Genomic DNA, 13,116 nt, shown 5'->3' on the forward strand with positions numbered 1-13,116 from the left:
AAAGTTATTCAATGTGCTGTGTAAAAAACCTGGGATTAGGACACCGCAAGAGGGCATGGTCAGTGATGAGTGATACGGAGTCAGAGATGAGTAGCGGTGGGTGATGTTTATCCTCGCACTGTATATAAACAGGTGACCCTCACGTTGATTGAGTAATGCGAATTAGCCTTGCGTTAAGAGGACATCGCAAGATAATCAGTAGGGGAGGGTGAGGGGGGGTATGAGCAGAGCGCGAGGTCGAGGGGGATCGGCCCCGTGCCCCCAGGGCTCCTGGTACAGGTATTGGGTTTCCTCGCCGCGTTGCTAGGCGATGCACTGTGCAGGTGAGGCGTTCACCTGCCCCTCCAATGCCGCCGAGGTGCGCGTCACAGCAGAACGCGGGGATGACGGCCACCTCGACCCCCCTCCCCCCTCTGTCCTACAGTCTCAAATTCGCCCGCTGGCGGTCGGGGGAGGGGGGGGGGGAATGTGCAGGGCCGCAGGTTCCCCTTGGTTACCGTGGCTCAGCCCGGACCAAGAATAGAGTCTAATCCCCGGGGTGCCATATGGGGCGGCGGGTGCGCTGTCCCTGGTGCTGACACCGCTCGTGCTGCTGCGGAGGGCGCTGCTCTCCACCGGTTGCTGAAACTCGGTCCACGCACGCGTCCTCCGAGCGCTGCCGCGCACCGGGGGCCAGGATGAAGATCAACATACTCGACCAGAGCCAGCAGCACCGGCCTCGGCAGCATCACCTGGCCAAGGTACGCGACGCCACGCAGCCTCGACGCACTCGCAGACTCGGGGGAGCTGTGGGTTTTGGTCGGGCCTTTTGTCGCCGCTGCGGCCGCTGTGATTTGTGTGCAGGGGCGTGACCGTGTGCTCGTGCTCGCGTTCCGGTTGATCATCACGCAGTCCCTTAACCCAAACGTGGAATTAGTCATTTTAAATATTTACCCAGGGAAGCGTCTCCGAGTCTCGGGACGAGTGTTCAGGCGAGCTCTGCGTGGGATTTGGCTTCAGGTGGCAGGAAACCAGAGAACGCGGAGAAAACCCGCCAAGGTGTGGACAAGGGGCTGCCACTTAAGACTACCATCTGGCCACGCCACGAATAAAACGCCGGACAAACCTGGTGGTCACTCGGCCAAAGGACCAGGCTCAAGCCTGCTTGGCTTCTGAGACCGGTTGCTCAGGGTTGTTGACAAGGGTGGCACGTAACCATTCAACTAATTCAGTGAATCGCTAACAGGCGGTCAGTCACCTTCCCGTCACTCTTCTATCGCTACCACGATCCCGTTACCATAAACCCGTTGATTCCTCCGTCCATGTTGAGGACTCACTCGGTCTCCCAGACACCCGACTGTTTCGTCTCATCTACACTTTGTTCAGTCACCACACTGCGCGTCGCAACAACGAACTCACACAGTGTCACCTCACTTGGCTTTCTTCTTCCCCCAGACTGCCCCACTTCCCTCCTCCTATCGTCTTTCCCTAAGCATGACCGCATGAACCTTCCGCAACGTCGATAGCGCTGTCTGTTGCTGGCCGCTTGATGTCAAGGGCCTGTGGGCCGATACTCAGACACCGTCAGCTTCCCAACCCCGCCGTGCTGCGTGACGGCCTCCAGGTGGCATGATCAGCGCCACGCAGACGGGTTGTGCAGCCCGCTCGGCGTGACACCGGCGGTCTGTGTAACGGAGCTGAGGGCGTTATCCCCTCGCGAGCAAACGTCTTGAGACTCGGCGAGGCTTCTGCCATGCACACCAAGAGCACGATTATGACGACGATGATGATGATTGTTCGGCCCCATGGAACGCGGAGTGGAGTTTCTGTCTCGCTCGCGCGGATTCGCAGCGCCCATGAGGGTAGCGCCACAGGGAATTGGCGCGGTGGGGGGAGGGGTGGGGGCACGTCTGCGTGCTCGGATTGGAAGGGGGGCGAAGGCGTGCAGGGGTGGGTGGTGTAGAAAACGCTGTTGCTGTAGCTTCAGCACTGCGAAATTGAAACGCGAAGTCTCGCGAGCGAACATCATGGGGAATGGTCCGGTGTGGCGTGGCAGCTCGGCGCGCTGGTGACGCGCATGCAGGACTCGGAGCGCGGGGTGCCGATGAGAGACCAGCTGCTCAGCGACACAATCATCCCCGACGCCACCACTGGTCAGGGCACCCCCACGCACCGCCGCCCCCCCCCTCCCCAAACGCACGCCCCTACCCCCCCCCCCTTCCCCCGTCCCCCCACTGGATCACGTGACGAGGCGCGGGTCCCGCTGTGCGCCGCGTGCAGGACGCGACCTCGTGCAGTGGATGGAGCAGGGGCTCCACGTGACCGCGGACGGTGAGAGTCCCCCCCCCCCCACCAAACCCCCTCAAATCCCCCCCCCCCACCACTCCCTACCCCGCCAAACGTTCTCTCCGAGATCACTTTCTGGGGTAACGGACTGTGGTTGTACGATGATAGCCCCTGCCAGAGGAATGTAGAATTTAAACCCCCTGTCTCGCGGCTGTTAAACCGTGCCATGCTCACACAGGCGTGGGAGGGGGGGGCACGAGGCGACCCCGCTCTGCTCCTTGCAGACGCCCGCAGTAGCTCCAACGTTGAACACCGCGCTAGACCTGTCGTGCAACCCGTGAGCAACTTGGGAGCAACTCAAACCCCGCAACCTCCCTATCTCCCCCCCTCCCCCTTCTTCTCCACGCACCTCCCCCCGACCTTACCCGACCTCATCCGCCGGCACCCAAACCCCCCCACCCCCACCTTGCCCCCCCCCTCTCCATTGCTCTCCTCCCATAGAGGCGCTGCACCTGAGCTGGTTGCTGGTCGCCTATGGCTTCGTCTATCCGCTCTCTGAGCCGCGCAACCTCGCGCTGCGCCCCGATGGCTCCCTCTACCGCTTCCAGGTCACACTGTGTGTGTGGGTCACGCTGTGTGTATGGGTCACGCTGTGTGTATGGGTCACGCTGTGTGTGTGGGTCACGCTGTGTGTATGGGTCACGCTGTGTGTGGGTCACGCTGTGTGTGTGGGTCACGCTGTGTGTGTGGGTCACGCTGTGTGTGGGTCACGTGTGTGTGGGTCACGCTGTGTGTGGGTCACGCTGTGTATGGGTCACGCTGTGTGTATGGGTCACGCTGTGTGTGTGGGTCACGTTGTGTGTGGGGGTCACGCTGTGTGTGTGGGTCAGGCTGTGTGGGGGTCACGCTGTGCGTGGGTCACGCTGTGTGTATGGGTCACGCTGTGTGTGGGTCACGCTGTGTGTGTGGGTCACGCTGTGTGTGGGTCACGCTGTGTGTGTGGGTCACGCTGTGTGTGGGTCACGCTGTGTGTGTGGGTCACGTTGTGTGTATGGGTCACGCTGTGTGGGGGTCACGTGTGTGAGTGGGTCACGCTGTGTGTGGGTCACGCTGTGTGTGGGTCACGCTGTGTGTGGGTCACGCTGTGTGTGGGTCACGCTGTGTATGGGTCACGCTGTGTGTGTGGGTCACGCTGTGTGTGTGGGTCACGCTGTGTGTGTGGGTCACGCTGTGTGTGTGGGTCACGCTGTGTGTGGGTCACGCTGTGTGTGGGTTACGCTGTGTGTGGGTCACGCTGTGTGTGTGGGTCACGCTGTGTGTGGGTCACGTGTGTGTGGGTCACGCTGTGTGTGGGTCACGCTGTGTATGGGTCACGCTGTGTGTATGGGTCACGCTGTGTGTGTGGGTCACGCTGTGTGTGTGGGTCACGCTGTGTGTGTGGGTCACGCTGTGTGTGGGTCACGCTGTGTGTGGGTCACGCTGTGTGTGTGGGTCACGCTGTGTGTGGGTCACGCTGTGTGTGTGGGTCACGCTGTGTGTGGGTCACGCTGTGTGGGGGTCACGTGTGTGCGTGGGTCACGTGTGTGTGGGGGTCACGTGTGTGTGTGGGTCACGTGTGCTCGTTCTACTTCTGTCCGCAGGCCCCCTACTTCTGGCCACTTCATTACAGCCAGAGCGAGGACACGGACTACGGTGGGGGGCAACGCCGAGACGACGGGAACCCCCCCCCCACACTCGCCATCCTCTTACCCCCCACCCCCTCACCGCCCTCTCTCTCTCACGCCTCCCCACTGCGTAGCTCCACTCCACTCGCACCCCACTCTCTTGTCACCCCCCCACAACACCTCACCGCCCCCCCCCCACAACACCTCACCGCCCCCCCCACAACACCTCACCGCCCCCCCCCCCACAACACCTCACCGCTCCCCGTGCCAGCTGTGCCCCTCCGTGTTTCCACAGCGATTTACCTGGCGCGGAAAAACATTCGCAGCAAGGGAGAACTGGACGAATACGAGAAGGTGCGATCAGAACCGGCATCATCATCAGCAGCAGCATCATCATCAGCAGCAGCGGCGGCATAATCAGCGTCATCGGCAGTTGCCGTGGTTCCTCACTCGCCCCCCACCCCCCCGTCCTTCTCTGCCCCCCTCCTCGTCCTCGTCCCCCCCCCCCCCCCCGCCCTCACCAGGAGTTGTACTCCGCGCTGCACCAGAAGATCAACCACGAGTGGGATTTCGTGGTGTGCCAGGCCAAGGAGCAGTACAGGTGAAGGGCGCAGGTGGGGGGTGGGGTGCAGGTGAGGGAGGGAGGTGAGGGAGAGAGGTGAGGGAGAGAGGTGAGGGAGAGAGGTGAGGATGATGGAGTGATATAGGTGCTGTGGTGGGTCTGTCGAGGCGAGGTGCTGGCTGGGTGTGTATCCGTGTGTGTGTGTGTTTCTGTGTGGTTAGCGCTACGCTGCGCTACGAACCCGGCCACCCGAGTTCAATTCCCGCTCACGGCCAACACCGGTGACGATTATCTGAACCATTACCGGGCCTCCCCTAGGTCGACTTAGCCTCAAATAACTACCTGGCGCAGTGTGTACATATCAGCACTGGGGAGACAAAGGCCGCTGGGCGTGGTGCTGGCCACCCACCTCTTTGTGCGATGTGCCGACCTTCATAGGCGCTCGCTAACAGCACTTGCCCCGAGAGTGCGCGGCAGTTACACGGGGCGTCTTTGTCTTTGTCTTTGTTGTGCAGGAGCGGACGCGAGCGTCCCAAAGGCGACCGAGTGGTCCTCGAGTGCCAGGAGCGCGCCCACTGGCTCGTGCGGAGACCCCCGGTAGCCACACGCACCGCACGCGGTGGGGGGGGGGGGGGGGGGCGCACCGGGCCCCCCATTGAGGGGGGCAGCGCTGGGTGGAGCTGGTTGTCCCGCGTTCATTGATTGTCTTTTTGAACCCCCCCCCCCCCCTCCTCCACATCCCGTGCAGCCCGGAGCCTTGCATGCCCTGGACAGTGGACTCAACCGAGTGCTGGAGCCTGGCGCGGAGGAGGTGACACCCTGCGCCCAGCACCCTGCACACCACATCAAGTGCCCTGCACACAGCACCCCCGAACCTAGCACGGTGCATCCTCTAAGTGTCTGTCTCTCATTTTGCAGAAACCAACGGTGGAGCTTTACCGTCGCCAGGTGAGCTCCGCTCCACCTCGCTCCACCTCACCCCGCTCCGCTCCACCCCGCTCCACCTCACCCCGCTCCACCTCACCCCGCTCCGCTCCACCCCGCTCCACCTCACCCCGCTCCACCTCACCCCGCTCAACCCCACCCCGCTCAACCCCACCCCGGATGATCCGGCTCCACCCCACGCGTGTAAACACTTACGAATGAAGTTGGCCAAACATACCACGATAGGACCACAGAGCTTGGGCAAGTTGTTGGCGGCGCCAATTTTAGCTGTTTGAGATCACCCCCCTCCCTCCCTCCCCCCTCCCTCCCCCCACCCGCGCCTCTGCACAACGGCGGCGCGCGATACAAACTCCCCAGCGCCGCACTGGATGTGCCCTTGGCACAAATGACGACGAAATACATATTAACAAAAAAACGTACATCACAAGCAACACGTGGCACACAAACTACGCGTGCGTCCCGTACACAGCGGTGTCGTCCTTTTGTGTTCAGCGTGTTGTCCTTCCGCCGCACCTCCGCGTTCGCAGCGTTGGCTACGTACGGTGAGAAAGAAGTTCAGTGTGCATGGATTCATGTTGCTGTGGGGCGGCGGGTGGGGGCGGGGGGGGTTTCGTGTTGCTGACCTGGCCGTGAACCGTGTCCCCCAGGTCATGTACTACCAGCAGGCCGCGTTGCGTTCTCGTACCAAGTCCTCCGTCTCCCTCGGGAGGTGAGGCCTGACACGAAATGGGGGGGGGGGGGGGGGGTGTGGGGGGTGCGAGGGGCGGGGGTACGCTAACCCATGACACTCCCCCCCCCCTTAGTCTGTTGAAGTTCACGGAGTCGTCCAGCGTGTACGACCCCCTACTCACCACGTGTCTCCCCAGCAACCCCTGGGTAACGGACGACACCATGTACTGGACCCTCAACTCCCCCAGGTGACAGTGCTCACGGGACGACATCCCCGTGACCATAACCATGGCCCTAGCCATAGGCCTGACCCTTCACCTAAAGCTCATCACAATCGTCAATAACGCAAGCATTATTTTATACGGGCAATGGAGAAGGGTCATTGCCCGAAACGTCGCCTATTATATATTTTTTTCTGTCAAGGCTGCAGTGTTATTGATGGACGTGTTGAGTGTGTTAGTTTGTTAAGTGAACTTTGCGCGCCACTGCCAACGCAGCAGCAGCAGCACCGTATCGTGTCAAATGAACACTCGCTCTGACCCCAACACTCATACTAGCCCCGCATACGTGATGTCTGTGTGTTGTGTACGCGTGGCTTGTGTTGCGTACACGTGTTGTCTTTGCGTGGTGTGTGCCGTGTACGCGTGGTGTGTGCACGTGTTGTGTATACGTGGTGTGTTGTGTGCATGTGTATACGTGGTGTGTGGTGTGTATACGTGGTGTGTACGTACACGTGTTGTGTACACGTGTTGTGTACACGTGGTGTGTGGTGTGTACACGTGGCGTGTGGTGTGTACACGTGGCGTGTGTTGTGTATACGTGCTGTGTGGTGTGTACACGTGGCGTGTGGTGTGTACACGTGGCGTGTGGTGTGTACACGTGGCGTGTGGTGTGTACACGTGTTGTGTACACGTGGCGTGTGGTGTGTACACGTGGCGTGTGGTGTGTACACGTGGTGTGTGGTGTGTACACGTGGCGTGTGGTGTGTACACGTGTTGTGTACACATGGCGTGTGGTGTGTACACGTGGTGTGTGGTGTGTACACGTGGCGTGTGGTGTGTACACGTGGTGTGTACACGTGTTGTGTATACGTGCTGTGTGGTGTGTACACGTGGCATGTGGTGTGTACACGTGTTGTGTATACGTGCTGTGTGCTGTGTACACGTGGCGTGTGGTGTGTACACGTGTTGTGTATACGTGCTGTGTGGTGTGTACACGTGGCGTGTGGTGTGTACACGTGGCGTGTGGTGTGTACACGTGTTGTGTACACGTGGCGTGTGGTGTGTACACGTGTTGTGTATACGTGCTGTGTGGTGTGTACACGTGGCGTGTGGTGTGTACACGTGTTGTGTATACGTGCTGTGTGGTGTGTACACGTGGCGTGTGGTGTGTACACGTGTTGTGTATACGTGCTGTGTGGTGTGTACACGTGGCGTGTGGTGTGTACACGTGTTGTGCTCAGCGTGGAGGTGCCCACGCGGCTGCGTGTGGAGCGCTGGGCGTTCTCGTTCCGGGAGCTGCTCCGTGACCCGCGGGGCCGACGCGAGTTCCAGGCCTTCCTCAAGAAAGAGTTCAGCGGTGCGGGGGGGGGGGGTTGAGGGGGGCGGAGATGAGGGAGGGGGCACAGGTAGGGGGAGGCTGCCCCCCACATGGCCTCCGCATAACGGCTGGGACAGCGCAGCCCTCGACTGTGTGTGAAGAATGGATCTCAGAGGTAGCTCCGTGATATCCGCTTCCGCGGCCCGCTCTTTCACACGGAGCGAGGCCGGCACTGCTCTGCGAGGTTGTTGACTGTGTGCTCCATCACGTGACGGCGATAGCAACATCGGGGACACGCGTTTGGGGGTATGCGCTGTCGTGTAATGTGCGATGTTTGTGATGGCGCAGGGGAGAACCTTGCATTCTGGGAAGCCTGTGAGGACCTGAAGCATGGGGATCAGAGCAAAGCGAAGGAGAAGGCGGAGGAGATCTACAAGTGAGTGGCGGGGGTTTGGGTGCGCCTCTCTCCCCTCTCACTTACCTCTCCCGCTCTCGAATTCCAACTCTCATCCTTCTTCCCTCCCTGCTCACTCGGTTTCAGATGCCCTCCCGCACGCTTCTCCCTCTGCCTCTCGCTCGCTCTCTCATCTCTCCCCCACGCGCTCCCCCCCCCAGGCTGTTCCTGGCGCAGGGCGCGCGCCGTTGGATCAACATCGACGGGAAGACCATGGACATCACGGTGCGCGGCATCCAGTGCCCGCACCGCTACGTGCTGGACGCCGCGCAGACGCACATCTACATGCTCATGAAGAAGGTGGGGGGAAGCGCGCGGGGGGCTGGGGAGGGGGCGACTGGCGTGGCGGTGACATCACCACGGAGCTTGTGCCAGGCTATGTGCACCATTGACGACACCACGTGAAGTGTCGAACGCCCGCTCGCAGGAGGTCACGGGGCAGAGCCAGGTGCCATGGGTCGGCTGACTGAGATGACTGGCCGATGCACCACCTGTTGCCCCCTACCGTGCCAACTACAGCACGCAGCCTAGGGCAGCCACGTTTTCAGTTCTAGGTGTAAACTCGGACTTGTTTCTCAGGCACCCTGGCCCTATCAGCACTGCACAGTACCAGTGCAACGCCGGTACCACAGCTAAGGTACAAATCAATTCCTGTACCAGACACACAGACGCCAGGACTGCCTCGGACGATCTGGGGTCAGATCTAGACAAAGTGGCGACCCAAGAATTTACTGAGCCCATAATTTGCACGGGGGTTCATACAATGAGCACCGCCTTTGAGGGTTGAACAGTGGATGTCTGGGTCAAACCTGACTTCTCCTCTTGACCTTGATCCTGACCCCTGCCTCCAGGACACCTTCTACCGCTACCTCAAGTCGGACCTCTACAAGAGTCTCCTCGCCAAGGCCGTGGTGCCGCGTGAGACCGACAAGAAGTGAGAACCCCCTCCCCTCTACCCCCTTCCCAGGGCGATGCCCACCCCCCGCCACCCCCGAGATGGGCTGGGACTGGTCCCGCGAGAGGTAAGCGGTGGCCACACGGGGACCTGCGTGTCCGTTACTGCACGAGCGGAGGAGTGGAGGAGGAATGGATCCGCAAATCAGGAAGGAAACGAAAATCAGGCGCAAATCTTCTGGGACGGACACGGAATCGGCGACGAGGGAAAAGATACAATACTCATCGATGGCAATTCATCAGACACTTGGACGTGCAATAATAACGTGCTTACATGGCGATTACTTTTCTCCCCCTCTCTCCTACCACCCCCCCCCCCCTCTTAGTGCCCGCTTCCCACGCCACGCGAGCCCCAGCCCAGTGGTCCTACGTGCGGCCGAGGAGGAGGCGCGAAAGGCCACGGCAACGGTGCCGCAGGTGGACCTCACACAGGTCATGAGCAAACTGGACAAGCGAAACCAGCCTCCCAAGTGACACACGGGCAGCACACACACGGACAGCACACACACACACACGCAGCACACACACACACACACGCAGCACACACACACACACACGCAGCACACACGAGCAACGAATACACGTGCAGCGCACACGCCACTACTGAACCCTGCACACAAATGCCTCGCACACAAAAACAATCGCTATTCTCGACGAAGTGGCAGTGACGTTACTTCCTCATTTATCAGGCTAGGTGCACTTTGAGGCCATGTGAAGTGTGGTATGAATTAACGGAATCAGTTGATTGGCAGATGCACCAGTCGTGCTCTCTCCTGAGCCACCTCGTTGTATTTTATCCGCCCGGTGCTCCGCTCGTTGTTGTGAGCGTCGCTCCTCCGCCCTCCGCTGTTGCTGGAGAGCGACTGTTTCCAACTGCCCTTCACGAGCCTCCACCACCGCTGGTACCAGTTCTCGGCAAGTCCACTCAGCTCCATATCCTCCTGAACCACATCACTCCATGTCCTCTCTTGCCCGTGCCACACCCATTTATGCCCCTCTATCTGGCCAGTCAAAAGCTGCTCGGGCACGTGGTGGCTGGGCATGTGAGCTACACAGTGAAATATCATGGTTATCATGATCCCTCCTGCAAAGAATGAAATGGATCGTAGGCACGACAGCCTGGATGTTATAATCCGGCACAGGTGTTCCTGAAAAGGGTCCACGTTTTGCAAGCATAAACACATGGATGGGGCATAATTGTCGCCGAGAAGACCCAACATTTAATGTGGAGCCTACAGGCCAGGTAGTTTCCGCACAGCGTTACGCAGCCAATAAAAAAAAGATTACGCTGCTCGACTGAGTTGGAGTGAGACCTCCGCTATCAAGTTGGAGCTCTCACGAGCATTCTGGCCAGGCAATCAAACCCCTCAATCCTTCTCTACCATTACCCTAGTACTGGTGGAGAATTTACGGGGGTGGGTGTTTCGTGACGTAGAATACCGAGACGAGTGTTCTGTGTTGTAAGGACTGATGGAAAGGCCCCATCTCGTGGTGGCACGCTCCAACTACAGTAGCAGAACTCCTGGAAGTGAGCAGCGGTAACCTGATCAATCAGCATTGCAGATTTGGTTGACCAATAAGGAGCCATCCCTTTACCGCACAAAGGCATCGCTCAAGCTGCCGCTGTATCTGCAGAAATTCCACTGGCACAGCCATGGAAAACTCCTCGAACTACGTGGTCAAACAAAGGTCCTGGATTCTGCAACATCCCCTTGCCAAGCAGCGTGCTGACAAGCTCGTGGACCCCCAGTGTGGTCTCAGGCCAGGGCGGTCCTGCAGACAGGAGAGGAGCTTCAGTAGGACATACAAGCACACACACACACATAATTACACACATACATAGAATTGCACACACACCTATACACACACGTACACAACGACACAGGTACACACACGACCACCGTTGGCATGTTTAGAAGGCGCAGGATGTCTCGAGGCAGCGGTACACCTTTATCGCGTGAACACGGAGCCATCCTGCTGTCTGCGCTTGCTATGATCCATCCGCTGTTGCTGTGCGTGGTTCACTATTATCATTCACGCTTGTTGTGTTGCGCGCCGTGTCGCTATCGGCGCCGAGCTGGTCAACCACACCGCTCACTCAAAAGTGATCCCCCCCACCCCGCCCTGCTCGCTTGAGCATTGAGGATTTGGTGCTCACATCTCCTGCTTACAGTCCCGAGTCAGCCGTTGGACAATCCACATTCCTATGACGGGGGTGAGCCCATCGTAGGAACCACCGTTGACCTCCAACACAAAACAGTACTCGCTTTGTCGACCTTGGAAGGATGATGGGATGAGCCAACCGCCCCAACCAGGATTTGAACTGGCAGACCTTCCGAGGCGAGCCGCTCGCTCCACCGCTGCTGTAGGCGCTCGCTCGTGGCTATGCGCGGCGCTTCTCTCTTGTTCACGAGCGCCTCGATTCTCCGCAAGCGTCCTCCGCGCTCGTTTCCATCGCCCGCGGTTGTCTCCGCGATACCTCCGACGGACGTCGTTTCTCTGTTCTCCGCAAAATAACCGCGTCTCGTCATCACCGCCGCTCACCACACGGGGGCACTGCACGTCCAAGTGTCCCCCCGCTGTGCATGCTCCACTGCCCCCCCTCTGCATGCCCCACTGCCCCCCCTCTGCATGCCCCACTGCCCCCCCTCTGCATGCCCCACTGCCCCCCCTCTGCATGCCCCACTGCCCCCCTCTGCATGCCCCACTGCCCCCCCTCTGCATGCCCCACTGCCCCCCTCTCCATGCCCCACTGCCCCCCTCTGCATGCCCCATGCCCCCCTCTGCATGCCCAAGTGGACCCCAAATCGGCATGCCTCCCCCCCCGCCCCCCATGCCTTCTGCGAATTCCGCCACCGTCCGCTCTCCGCGTGGGGGTGCTGCCCCGCGCTGAGCCGCGTGTCTCCCCCCGCACAGGCCTCGAGCTCCCCGTGCCGCGCCGGGGTTTATACGGGCGGGGGGGCGCCCTCATCCCTGCTGCCCCTCTCCCGCGTGCCCCCCGGCGTTCGGCTCGCGCGGAGCCTCTCCTCCTCAACGAGCAGCGTGGCCCCCTCCTCCCCAGCTCCTCCGCGCGCTGCTCCCGGCTCCTCCGGCTCCTGATCCCCAGCTCTTGAGACCCTGATCCCACAAACCCCTGGCCCAAACCCATAGGCTCTGACCGTGAGTGCTGAGAGTCACCCTCTCGCGAGCCCCCCTCCTGCGCTTGTTTCTGCACCCCCACCCCCCCCCCCATCCTCCCCCATCCCCCCCCCATCGTGCACACCGCCCCCTCCCCTCCCCTCGTGAATAGGTGATTACGAATAGGAGACATGAATAGAGTGTGACTAGCGTGTGAGTAGCGTGAGTAGTGGGTTCTGAATAGGGGGATTGTAAATAGAGGGGTTAGTGGATAGAGGAATGCGATTATATTATATGACTGTGAATCGAGATTCGTATAGGAGTGAATAGATGAGCGTAAATAGAGGGCTGTGAATAGAGGATTGAGAGCAGGCGAGTGTGTGTAGAGAGAGAGAGAAGGCGCGAGACCAGGAGGCGTTTGAGTCGTGGCAATAAAAGGCTTGTGAATAGACGAACGTGTGGCGTCGGTCTTGTTTCGTGATGCTGTTGGGGGTGCGCGTAAGAGATCTAGCAACCACAGTCCCCTCCCCCGGCAGGCGAGGAGGTTGCGTTGGCTGGGTCACGTAGCCCGCATGCCCAAGCAGCTTCTGTTTGGCCCGATAGAGGTCGGATAAACGTGCAACGGCACGGGCTTAGAGAAGATGCGGCTGCTGGAGAATGTGGAGCTGTGCGGACTCGCCGAAGAATGGCAACCGACCGATGTCAAGATCGGCCTCTGTGGAGGAGAGGCTCGTGAAGGACGCTGCTGCTACCGGGCAGCTGGGAGCCAGTCGCCCTCCAGCAACAGCGAAGGGCGAGAGGAGCGGAGGGCCGGGCAGATAAAACGCAGCGATCTGGCACAGTGGGTGGGTGGGGTGGGGTCACAGGCGGTCCAGCTGCCAAGTCATCTCAGTGAACCCATGGCACCTGGGTCTGTGCCGTGATGCCTCGCCGGCAGCGTCGAGACT

The 13,116-nt window shown here is 60.2% G+C and overlaps 1 protein-coding gene across 3 annotated transcripts; it reads left to right on the forward strand.

Moving 5' to 3' along the window:
• The first annotated feature begins 472 nt into the window (after nt 1-472).
• LOC142923495 (regulator of G-protein signaling 9-like) lies at nt 473-12,793 on the forward strand. 3 transcript variants are annotated; one of them, XM_076064645.1, is made up of 17 exons: nt 473-740; nt 2,036-2,132; nt 2,260-2,310; nt 2,767-2,873; nt 3,906-3,957; nt 4,225-4,283; nt 4,454-4,530; nt 5,007-5,088; nt 5,240-5,302; nt 5,410-5,439; nt 6,084-6,145; nt 6,240-6,353; nt 7,568-7,683; nt 7,993-8,080; nt 8,260-8,398; nt 8,950-9,032; nt 9,379-11,007. In XM_076064645.1, the coding sequence occupies exons 1-17, from the start codon at nt 678-680 to the stop codon at nt 9,524-9,526; spliced, it is 1,431 nt and encodes a 476-aa protein (XP_075920760.1). In that variant the 5' UTR covers nt 473-677; the 3' UTR covers nt 9,527-11,007. The 3 variants fall into 3 exon arrangements, with proteins under 3 accessions (XP_075920760.1, XP_075920758.1, XP_075920759.1); XM_076064643.1 differs by lacking the exons at nt 473-740; nt 2,036-2,132; nt 2,260-2,310; ... (6 more) ...; nt 5,410-5,439; nt 6,084-6,145 and adding an exon at nt 11,969-12,793 and having other exon boundaries at nt 6,251-7,683; nt 9,379-9,484; XM_076064644.1 differs by lacking the exons at nt 473-740; nt 2,036-2,132; nt 2,260-2,310; ... (6 more) ...; nt 5,410-5,439; nt 6,084-6,145 and adding an exon at nt 11,969-12,793 and having other exon boundaries at nt 6,251-7,683; nt 9,379-9,469.
• The last annotated feature ends 323 nt before the right edge of the window (nt 12,794-13,116 follow it).

Source organism: Petromyzon marinus, unplaced genomic scaffold (assembly GCF_048934315.1).
Source record: "Petromyzon marinus isolate PM22_M1 ecotype Great Lakes invasive population unplaced genomic scaffold, UKy_Petmar_22M1.pri1.0 PM_Scaffold_57, whole genome shotgun sequence".
Classification (NCBI taxonomy): domain Eukaryota; kingdom Metazoa; phylum Chordata; class Hyperoartia; order Petromyzontiformes; family Petromyzontidae; genus Petromyzon; species Petromyzon marinus.